Source organism: Raphanus sativus, chromosome 5 (assembly GCF_000801105.2).
Source record: "Raphanus sativus cultivar WK10039 chromosome 5, ASM80110v3, whole genome shotgun sequence".
NCBI classification, from domain to species: domain Eukaryota; kingdom Viridiplantae; phylum Streptophyta; class Magnoliopsida; order Brassicales; family Brassicaceae; genus Raphanus; species Raphanus sativus.
In genome coordinates this window covers 661,174-671,697 of record NC_079515.1, presented here as the reverse complement: position 1 = coordinate 671,697, position 10,524 = coordinate 661,174, and the positions used below count along the sequence as shown (strand labels likewise).

The window sequence follows — 10,524 nt, the reverse complement described above, 5'->3', positions numbered from 1 at the left end:
TTTTTTAGATAATGAAGATTTTATAATGCTAATTCCACTAATCGAGTCAGTATTTGAAATTTTAGTAATCTAAATATTAAAAATTAGAATGATTCATATATACCATGAAAGATAGTTTATAATACATTAATTAAAATGTTGAATGTGGTTTGAAATTTTTAAACTAAAGTGAAGAGTATAAACTTCAGTATATAGAGCATTTACTGAAAACTCATTATTTTAGAAGGGGCTAACCCACGGATTTTGAAAAAAAAATCAAAAATATGAAAATTTGGTTTTAGTGTATAGTTTCATCGAGAACTGACATAAGATTATGGTCAAAGAGGTTTAGAACCTTTGTTGTCTATGTTTCTCTTGATACTGAAGATTTTATAATGCTAATTACACTAATCTATGCAGTATATGAAATTTTCGTAAACTAAATATTAAAAAATAGAATGATTCATATATATCATGAAAGATATTTTAGAATACATTAATTCAAATGTAGAATGATGGTTGCAATTTTTAAACTAAAGTGAAGAATATAAACTTCAGTATATAGAGCTTTACCGAAAACTCATTATTTTATAAAGGGTTAACCCACGGATTTTGGAAAATTTTCAAAAATATGAAAATCTGGTTTTAGTCTATAGTATATCTTCTAAACTTTTTCTTCATACAAACGCTATATATACATCGAAATGATGTTTATTAATACAAAAATAAAACACAACAAAAATTAAATGTAGTTATTTATGATAATTTAAAATAAATATTTCTTATTAATAAGAAATCTTTCTTATATTGAATATTATATTGCATATGTTCTTTCCTTTTCAGAACATCCTTGCAATTAGTTTTGTAACGTTTGATTTTCAGTTATTGCCATGTATATATTCAACACTTCGTGGCAAGTAAACATGAATAAGCCAACTTTTTCAATCAAGCCGATTTGTTTGTTTATAAACGCACGGCATGCATGCGTTACAAAAACTTTATTTATGCCTGAAACGATCAGGTTAAGAGTATCTTAAGTCTTAACCCAATCACAATCCATGTGCTGTTTTTGCTTACTGTAACAATAAATTATTGTGCTTAATTGCATTTAAATATAGTATGTATATGACTAATTACATTTAATATGATTAACTATATGATTGATTGTACGAAAGTAATACTAAATGAAACATTTAAACGTGAATGCAAGCGAGAATAAATGATATTTCACGTGGTTTGTTTTTATCTTGGCATTCCAGTTTTTACTCATTTAGCAGTATAATATTACATAGCTTTTCTATAGTCATGGACCAAGTCAACGGTAAATGCTCTATTTGATTTTGAAATATCAATAGAGACCTTAATAACTTAAAAGAATAATGAAAACAGCTTCAACGAGAGGTTCTAACGCAATTTCTTATAATTAAACATATTAAAAGAAAATAGAAAAATGAAAAATGAAAACCAAGTTTTAATTTAAGAGCATCGTTATTGCAAAAATCCACTTGGGTTTCTAATTATTTTTTTTTTGATTTTTGTTTGTCCCAATTAAAAAAAAAAATTAAAATTAAAAATTAAAAATGTACTAATTGCGGGTTGTTACGTGTCGTGGGGCCCGCAAACGGTGAGAGAAACCAATATTTTTCGCGATGAGTTTGTCGATATTGTGTGGGGTCCACATGCACTTTTTCTTTTAAAAACTCCCAAGAAAAACCGGGATATTAGAGCAACATTATCAACACGTCCTTCATGCTTGTCCTTCACGTTTACCAAGGAGGACCAAAGAAAACCAAGGCAAAAAGATCTTAAACAAGGACATCCCGGTGCTCGTCCTTCTTCTTCCTTCTTCTTTTTCATGTTTCGTTTGCTTTTTTATTTTATTTTAAGAACTATCAAAGTCCTATTGATAATAATACCCTTAGTGCTCTAAGATAGTTTAAAACTCTTTGAGAGACCCTTTGCTCCATCTGGTTCTTTTATTGGTTTGTTTTAAGAAAGAAAAATTAAAATTAATTGGTTATCTAAACTTTATTAAAAGGAATAGTTTGACTTTTGAGAAATTCATATTGGTTATGTTGCTCTAATAGTAATTTTTTATTTTGAAAAGTGCAAGAAATCGATCATATCACTAATGTTGATCTTACTACTTAGTTTACATTATTTACAGCGGCACTATGGTACTGCTAAACTTCTTATCAGAATTGCTACTTATTCATTTCACAGAAATCTTTGTTTTATTGATTGTTAGGTTGTTATTGAGTATATCTGAAATTTAAGTAATAGAATAATCGTTTAATACCAAAAAATAACTTTTTATCAGAATTCCGATTACAAACAAAATAAATTATATTGTCGGTTACCGTTTTATATATAGATATATTTATTTAGACATCACATATTCATAATTCTTTAATTTAAAAAGACTCGTGGTATGTCTCATTGTTGTATATTATTAAGCAAATAATTAGTGACATCATTGTCATTATTATTAGATAATACAGTACTATTATATCTAAGGATGCCATGTTTAACACTCCATCTTTTGTCAGCTCTCTATATTTATTTAAAAGATAGTCTCTCTCCTCGTATCACACACATATGCACAAGAGAAAGAAAAAGAGTAGAGAGATCTAGAGAGAGAGAGAGAGATGACTATGACTCTGCCCTTGAATTCGACGATGAAGACGCCAATGAATCAGAATCCTGTGGTGGCGGTATCTTCTTCGTCGTATCTTTCCTTGTGTCCGAGTTTTCCGCGTCATCTTCGAGTTTCGTGCGTTGCCACAAACCCCAGGTGTGTTTTTCAGATCTTCACTGCTTTTATTCAATGGTTAATTTTGTGGTATATGTTTGACTCATTTGATTTTTTTCAAAAAAAAAAAATGTGATGAAAGATCGATGCTTAGTAATTCAATGAATGGAATGTATATATATTGTCTAATTAAATAAACAAAATTTCAACGACTCATGTTGTAATATTTTAAATTCAGTAAACCCTCTTTACATGCATTAGAAATCTTACCGATAAATAGCATGCATGTAGTTTGGTGAAGTCATTGTATTCCGAGAAATCGCATGCATGCAGTTTGGTAAGCCGGGGTTGTATTTTTCATGATTTGATATTAAATGCTTGCAAACAATTATATGAGCTGTAATATATAGGACACAAGGCCTGATCAGAATATAACAATGTTGTAACGATTAAAATGTTTATAGAAAAACAAGTGAACAAACACAGAAGAAGACGTTTCGACCCATCAAAGAAGTACCAAACCAAATAACCCACACGATAACACAAGAGAAGCTTGAGATCTTCAAATCGATGGAGAATTGGGCACAAGAAAACTTACTATCATACCTCAAACCTGTCGAAAGTTCATGGCAACCACAAGACCTTTTGCCTCAAACCAATGACGAAGACCGATTCTACGAACAAGTGAAAGAGCTAAGAGATCGAACAAGAGAGATCCCCGACGATTACTTTGTAGTTCTTGTAGGAGATATGATCACCGAAGAAGCATTGCCAACTTATCAAACGACTTTGAACACACTCGACGGTGTCAAGGATGAGACCGGCGGGAGTTTAACGCCGTGGGCGATCTGGGTTAGAGCGTGGACGGCAGAGGAAAACCGACACGGTGATTTGTTGAACAAGTATCTCTATCTATCTGGTCGTGTTGATATGCAGCAGGTTGAAAAAACTATTCAATATCTGATCGGATCTGGCATGGTACGTTTTGATCTCATTCTATATATGTGCATGCGTTTTTTTTTTCTAGCCAGGTTGTAATCTCGGTTTAGATCGGTTTATTAAAAGATGATGTTCATAATTGTTAAGTTTAAACTGTTTTCGGATTATTAGAGAGAAGTTTTATTATCAAGGTCGACCCTGGACCAAGCCTAATGAAATATTCGTCTACACCTTTAAAAAATTTTATATGGACACAAGTATCCAAATTTGTAAAAAAAAAAATAAGGTTTTTAAATTATTGAATTTCTTTTTAACTCGTTTACCGTTAGGGCAGGTCCTTACGGTTCTCTAGAGTTCGGTTTGGTATAGTCGAATTGTGCAATGTTGTAAACTTTTGGGTGAAACGTGGAACTTATAATTTGTTGAGGTCAAACTTTGATAATTATATGATTGTTTTTTTCAGGACTCCAAATTTGAAAACAACCCATACAATGGCTTCATTTACACGTCTTTCCAAGAGAGAGCGACTTTCATCTCCCACGGCAACACGGCGAAGCTAGCCACTACCTACGGCGACACCACTCTGGCGAAAATCTGCGGCACGATCGCCGCCGACGAGAAGCGGCACGAGACGGCCTACACACGTATCGTCGAGAAGCTCTTCGAGATCGATCCCGATGGGACCGTGCAGACTCTGGCGAGTATGATGAGGAAGCGGATCACGATGCCTGCTCATCTGATGCACGACGGTCGCGACGACGATCTGTTCGATCATTACGGCGCGGTGGCGCAGCGAATCGGAGTTTATACGGCGATGGATTACGCCGGGATATTGGAGTTTTTGCTGAGGCGGTGGAAGGTGGAGAGCTTAGGAGTGGGGTTTTCCGGAGAAGGAAGGAGAGCGCAGGAGTATCTGTGCACCTTGCCGCAGAGGATCAGAAGGTTGGAGGAGAGGGCTAACGATAGAGTCAAACTCGGGCCGAGGCCTTCTGTTTCCTTCAGCTGGATCTACGGGAGAGAAGTTGGATTATAAGATAAAAAAGTGATATAAAATAGAGAATGTTGGGGGTTAGTGAAGGCATGTTTGTAATAAAATGTAATAATAGGACGAACTTCATGACGAAAAATGTTGTTCTTGCGTGTTAGTAGAATGTTGCGTTAGCGAAGATATGTCGGAAATAGGAGTACAAATGTTTAATGTAGTTCACCTCAGACGGTGGACAAAATATAAAGCTACTTAGCAACAATGTCAAAACTTCTAAATTGGTTTACTTGAAAATTAATAGAAACCGATATAAAATAAAGTAAACTAACAAAGAAAACTCATCTAAAAGGATTTTAATCTGATACCTTATTAAATTTTAAGGTTTAAAAAAAATGAATTGCAAATAACGTGTATTACAGTACTTGGAAGTAGACAATCACAAAAGTATGACCAATCTATATAGGAAAAATGACAATATTGACAACCAAATGTGAAGTTCGTATAAAAGGTTTAACTAACAAAAAGTAAATTTTTATCTTAAGATATGTCAACGTACCTAACTATTATAGAAAAATGGAAAATCAGAAAAATACTAATAGTAGTACAGTACCAGCAAACATAAAATTATGTCTGATTAAGTTTAATAGATCCAAAATACATTAATACCAAAATATTTGCATCAGCATACAAACATTTGCCCTGTTATCTAATTACCCACATATTTAACAAGACTTTCCATCATCTTTCAGTCTCTTGCTTGCTCTAGAAAGCAACGGTAAAAACTTCAGTAGCCTTTTCTTTGCACAACGCAACAACTTCTGACATTCATGGTACTCCATGGCCATTCGATCATAGCAGCAAAAAGGGCAGAGAAAGTTGTCGTGTTCGTCAAAGTGAGCCTCACCATCCAAGCATTCTTTATGAACTTTTGTTGCACACTCGCTTCTGCTGCACGTCAACAACAACGAGGATCCTCCTTGTCTTTTACATTTCCAGCATAAGTCGTTCTCCGGTCTCGGTGGAATGTTGTTGACCAAGTCTGTATCTAAGTCATCATCGCTCCCACAGATTAACCAGGCTCCATCTTTTGTACATTTTACACGCACACCCGAGCTTGGAGAAGAGGAGGTTTCCCTACAGTTGTTGCTAATGGGTGGTGGTTGTTGAGCACTAGTGTGATTGCCATCGGTCACAATTACTTCATCTCCCTCAGTAGTCTGCACCTGATCGTCGTCATCGACGACAATTACTTCATCCTTATCGGTTTGCTCTAAACCAGTATGCGCTTGCTGCTCTGGTTGATGATCATCGTCGTCCATGACAACCACTTCATCCTTATTGGTTAGCTCTAAACCGGTATGCGCTTGCTGCTCTGGTTGATGATCATCGTCGTCCATGACAACCACTTCATCCTTATTGGTTAGCTCTAAACCAGTATGCGCTTGCTGCTCTGGTTGATGATCATCGTCGTCCATGACAACCACTTCATCCTTATTGGTTTGCTCTAAACCAGTACGCGTTTGCTGCTCTGGTTGATGATCATCTCTATAATAAACAGGGTCCACAGTAGGAGGAGAAGCTGCAGCACTTGTACGATTATTCTCCATTGCAATAACATCTCTCAGCTAAAAAGAATTTTTGCATTGTATTTCAGTCACACTTAGGAATAAAACATAGAAGCAGATGGGGAAGAAGAGTGAGTTATGAAGTAATCGTCTTACCTTCTCAAGTGCACATAGTGGCAAAGACATGTTCTTGTGAGCAATAAAAGGAAGAATATTGAACGTTGACAGCTCCGGCATGCCCGGTCGTAATTCTGATACTACAGTGCAAATTGAGAACAAATTTGGCAGCTCCGGCATGTTCATCTAACAAAACAAATTGAGAACAAAGGTTTAGATATATATCCTATGATTGAGTCAAATTTTTTTTTTTTTTTACAGTATCTTACATGTTTGAGAATGGCATGGAGGACATGGGTGTTGGTCAAGGAGAAATCAAACTCAATTCTTGGACCGACAGTAGCAGTGGAATCAATGTTCTTGGTAGGATCAAACAAGAACTCCAAGATTCGAAGAGACAAGATTTCGTTAATCCTGCTACCATAGTCATTTGTGGAGGGATAACCCATGTTCATCAAATCTGAAAGCCAAAAGAAAGAGATTTTTAACATAGACAAGAAAAAATAACAAATAATAAAAAGATTAACTAGTACCGAGTATGCAGGGAAGGTCCTTGTGGAATTTGGCAACGTATTCGATACACCAATACCATTCAGCGATTTGAGGAGGTAGAGAAGAATACTCATTCATGAGATCCTCAAGGCTCAGGCTCTCTTTCTCTTTGTCTTTCTCTTTGTCTTTGTCTTTCTCTTTGTCTTTCTCTTTCTCTTTCTCCTTCTCCTTCTCCTTCTCCTTCTCCTTCTCCTTCTCCTTCCTTCTCTTTCTCCTTCTCCTTCTCCTTCTCCTTCTCCTTCTCCTTCTCCTTCTCCTTCTCCTTCTCCTTCTCCTTCTCCTTCTCCTTCTCCTTCTCCTTCTCTTTGGTCTTCTTTCTGATTTTTCTTCCGTCCACTTTCCATTTACCACCACCCCATTCGAACGATGGGTGAGCCCACGGTGGCAGCACCCTGCCTCCTACTCTAGCAGCACAAGACGTGGAACCTCCTGTCTCCTTTCTAGTGCCTTCCACCGTAGCAGGAGGGGGAGGAGAATCCCAATCGCCCAAAATCTCTGTACTCTCAGTGTCTAAATGATCCTCCATTGTTTGCGCGCACTGTAATTTACAAGACGTGGAACCTTCCTTCTCCTTTCTAGTGCCTTCCACCGCAGCAGCAGGAGGAGAATCCCAATCGTCGCTCCAAATCTCTGTCCTCTCAGAGTCTGAATGATTCTCCATTAATTGCGCACTGTAACACACAAAAATAAACACTTTAAGCTGCTTCCTTCCTTTTTGAGTTCAAAAAGGTGTATCTACAGTGACGAAACTGAATTCGAGAGAAACCCTAAAATAAAAAACAGAGTGGCAAAGCTTTCAAATTTAAAAAAAAACAAAGCCAGGCTACCTCAATTATTGATTCGCAAACGTCTAAGTCGTCCACCTATCTTCCTTCTTCTTCTTCTACGATCGGCTAGTTAGTCTCACACCACCGTAATTTACTATTACCGAGAAAAAGTGAATCTATGTCGTCTTAAGCAAGTGGTAACTATTATAGAAAAAAAAATTGGAAAATCAGAAGCAAAAGAAAATATAGTAGTAGCAGCACTAACAAAAATAAATAAAAATTTGTAGTGAGAGGTAGTGGGCTTAATAAAGCCCAATACTAAAGATATCACATACCCAAAGCTTGTATAACACACGCAGAGCGAGCTTTCAAACGAAATAAAACCAAACGGCGAGAAGAAGAAGGTTGCAGTTTGTCGGAACCCTGATGAGGGCATCAAATCAGAAAAAGAAATCAGTAGAAAACCAGTTGAGAACATGAAGTTGAAAAGACCCAAAGAAGCCGATCAGCACATATAATACACTTGATGTGAAAAGGATTTGTCAAACTTTTATGTTTCTTTTTTAACGAGTTTGTATTATTATTACACTTACACTCGCCTCTGTTACAACAACTGATTTGTCTTTTTGGACTCTTAAGTTCCACTTTGCCACCATGGCTATTATTTACCCTTATAAGTCATCATATCAAAATAGATTATTGTAAAAACATGTTTTAAGTAACAAAGTCAGATTAAACCGTTCTACATAACTCTTGCTCCGATTCCTGCTCTGTTGGTGGACTTTCAGCGTACAGCATCAGACCAGAATAAGCTCCATTCTCTGGACGATCCTGCGGTTCAGATTGTATGAGATGGAAATGGAGGAAGAGGAAACTGATAAAATTATCAAAGTACTAATGACTCTGAAATTCAACGACCGTGTAAAGCTCAAGAAAAGAATGTATACAACAGGTAAACACAACTTGGTCAATTGATTGTGGTTGTTGCAACTTATTATGTTCCAAACTTGGAGATCAAACAACAGTCATGTAAAACGCCATAAAAACATAATAATAGTCTCCCATATATTATAAAAACCAAATTCAAACAAAGCACGATAAAACACAACACACTTGCTTGAAAAGGAGAGTACCTCAACTTCTCAAGACATTATTCATTTATTAAGCATAAAAAGAAAAGCTCAAAAGTAGTTTTAGATAATAAAGTTCTGCTAGATTCCCTCGTCCTTCTCGTCCTCGCTGCTGCAGCTACTATTGCTGCTGCTCCACTCACACTTCAATGTAGATCTAGGCGACCCACAGTACTTGCCTAGCTTCTCAAACGTCTGATACATCACCGTTCCACTCTCTTCTCCCAAAGACTCAAAAGTCCTCTCTCTGCATCCATAATCTTCCAAGTCCACACTGATTTCAGGCTTGTACGCGTTAACCCCAACGCTCGAATGCACTGCTACAGAGAATTGCTTCGGCTCAAAGCAAGACAGGACTCTAGTCACCAGCTGGCTCAGGTCCATGGTGTTGAAGTCATAACCAACAGCTTCGAAGCTAGCGTAGCTAAACCCATCCTCAGGGGTCACATGGATAGTTGAGATCGCATTTCCTTCGATGGAGTTCATAGAGTAGCCACAGGGCTCGAACTCAAAGTCGCAGATCTGGGAGTTTGGGAGGATCTTTCTGATTCCAGAGTTGTCAGTCATTGATCCTGTCTCGCCATTCCTGAAGAAGACAGATGCTTTCTCCCTGTCTAGACCAGTCATGCACATCTCGAGCGTGTAGACATTGCTGCTGCTGGAGGACTGGGCAGAGGAGGCAGCATAGACGTGCCATTTCTTAGTCTCGTCATCATTACCCATCAAGTAGGCAACGCTGTTCAAACCCAGCTGCAAAAAGTGACCATCAAGAACAGAGACTTCTTCAGAGAAGCTGCGGTGAGGAAAAGGCTGACCCCCAGGGCAGAGGAAGGAGCCACGAGTGTATTTAACAGACTTTACACTCAGAGAGAGCTCGCCGGCAAGCTTAAGAAGAGGCGGGATGGATAGGAGGAGCTTGGTGGTGCCGCAAGTCTTGATGATGACTTTGTAAGGGTAGACAAAGAAGCTGGACTCAGAGAGGACGTAGGAGTCCAAGTGATCGTTGGAGAGAGAAGAAACGATCTCGCAGGCAGCAGGAGTGAGTATTTGGTCAAGCTGGGACCTGGTCAGAGCACGGAGACCAAGTCCCTTGGAGTCTTGGAAGAAGCTTGGCTCGAAGAAAGAGACCTCGAGGCGCTTCTCGTAGCCTTCGAAACCGATTGCAGATAAGGCCATGTTCGCCTTGTTTGTTGTTGTAGGAGGAGAGAACGATTGGATTGGGGGAACCAAGCAGAGACAGAGCTTAGAAGGAAGTAAATTATGAACTGGAAAGTAAAGAAAGCGATAACTATATTAGGAGACTCTCGGTGCACGCTACAACTCAGGATGGCCTCTTAGCGCACTGCAAAGAAGGTGAAAAAAAACATTGTTATAAGATAAACATGTCATGAAGGGAGAGAGTAGTAATAAAATGATTGGGAAGAAAAGGTTACGTTGGAGTAGACAGAAGATTTGAATTTCTTGATTCCACCGTTTGGGCGAACGTCTTCAATGCTGTAACCGAGGGGAGCTTCGTAAAATAAGGAACTACTACTACTGCTGCTGGACTTCTTTTTACCACCTTTCGATTCCATCACAATCTCATTCACGCTCTTCTGTTATTACAAAGAACAAACACATAGGTGTTAGTTAGGTAAGGAGGAACGAAAGAGATTCAATGTTCAAAGTTTGAAAATTCTTATTACAGATCTCGAATTAAACGTTATTACAGGATAACATTGAGCATTTCTGTTATTAC

At 37.6% G+C, this 10,524-nt stretch overlaps 3 protein-coding genes across 3 annotated transcripts; 1 reads left to right on the top strand and 2 right to left on the bottom strand.

Annotated features, from left to right (window-relative positions):
• Positions 1 to 2,593: 2,593 nt before the first annotated feature.
• Positions 2,594 to 4,863, top strand: LOC108835283 (stearoyl-[acyl-carrier-protein] 9-desaturase 2, chloroplastic). The gene is made up of 3 exons (XM_056986233.1): positions 2,594 to 2,773; positions 3,196 to 3,709; positions 4,134 to 4,863. The coding sequence occupies exons 1-3, from the start codon at positions 2,628 to 2,630 to the stop codon at positions 4,701 to 4,703; spliced, it is 1,230 nt and encodes a 409-aa protein (XP_056842213.1). The 5' UTR covers positions 2,594 to 2,627; the 3' UTR covers positions 4,704 to 4,863.
• Positions 4,864 to 5,262: 399 nt separating this feature from the next.
• LOC108835281 (uncharacterized) lies at positions 5,263 to 7,880 on the bottom strand. Its single transcript, XM_056986232.1, has 6 exons — positions 7,717 to 7,880; positions 7,098 to 7,560; positions 6,871 to 7,051; positions 6,607 to 6,797; positions 6,377 to 6,523; positions 5,263 to 6,280 (listed from the first exon to the last, which is right to left on the bottom strand). Exons 2-6 carry the CDS (start codon positions 7,548 to 7,550, stop codon positions 5,378 to 5,380), a joined length of 1,875 nt encoding a protein of 624 aa, XP_056842212.1. The 5' UTR covers positions 7,551 to 7,560; positions 7,717 to 7,880; the 3' UTR covers positions 5,263 to 5,377.
• An 818-nt stretch (positions 7,881 to 8,698) lies between these two features.
• Positions 8,699 to 10,109, bottom strand: LOC130494338 (S-adenosylmethionine decarboxylase proenzyme 3-like). Its single transcript, XM_056986234.1, has one exon. It carries the CDS (start codon positions 9,960 to 9,962, stop codon positions 8,868 to 8,870), a length of 1,095 nt encoding a protein of 364 aa, XP_056842214.1. The 5' UTR covers positions 9,963 to 10,109; the 3' UTR covers positions 8,699 to 8,867.
• Positions 10,110 to 10,524: the final 415 nt, after the last annotated feature.

Excerpts from the sequence above, each read along its gene's own strand:
- LOC108835283 (XM_056986233.1), top strand. The coding sequence starts at position 2,628 with ATGACTATGACTCTGCCCTTGAATTCGACGATGAAGACGCCAATGAAT. Across the intron at positions 2,774-3,195 it reads TGCGTTGCCACAAACCCCAG|AAAAACAAGTGAACAAACAC; the intron begins GTGTGTTTTTCA and ends AAATGTTTATAG. Across the intron at positions 3,710-4,133 it reads ATCTGATCGGATCTGGCATG|GACTCCAAATTTGAAAACAA; the intron begins GTACGTTTTGAT and ends TGTTTTTTTCAG.
- LOC108835281 (XM_056986232.1), bottom strand. The coding sequence starts at position 7,550 with ATGGAGAATCATTCAGACTCTGAGAGGACAGAGATTTGGAGCGACGAT. Across the intron at positions 7,052-7,097 it reads AGGAGAAGGAGAAGGAGAAA|GAGAAAGAGAAAGAGAAAGA; the intron begins GAGAAGGAAGGA and ends GAGAAGGAGAAG. Across the intron at positions 6,281-6,376 it reads CACTATGTGCACTTGAGAAG|CTGAGAGATGTTATTGCAAT; the intron begins GTAAGACGATTA and ends AATTCTTTTTAG.
- LOC130494338 (XM_056986234.1), bottom strand. The coding sequence starts at position 9,962 with ATGGCCTTATCTGCAATCGGTTTCGAAGGCTACGAGAAGCGCCTCGAG.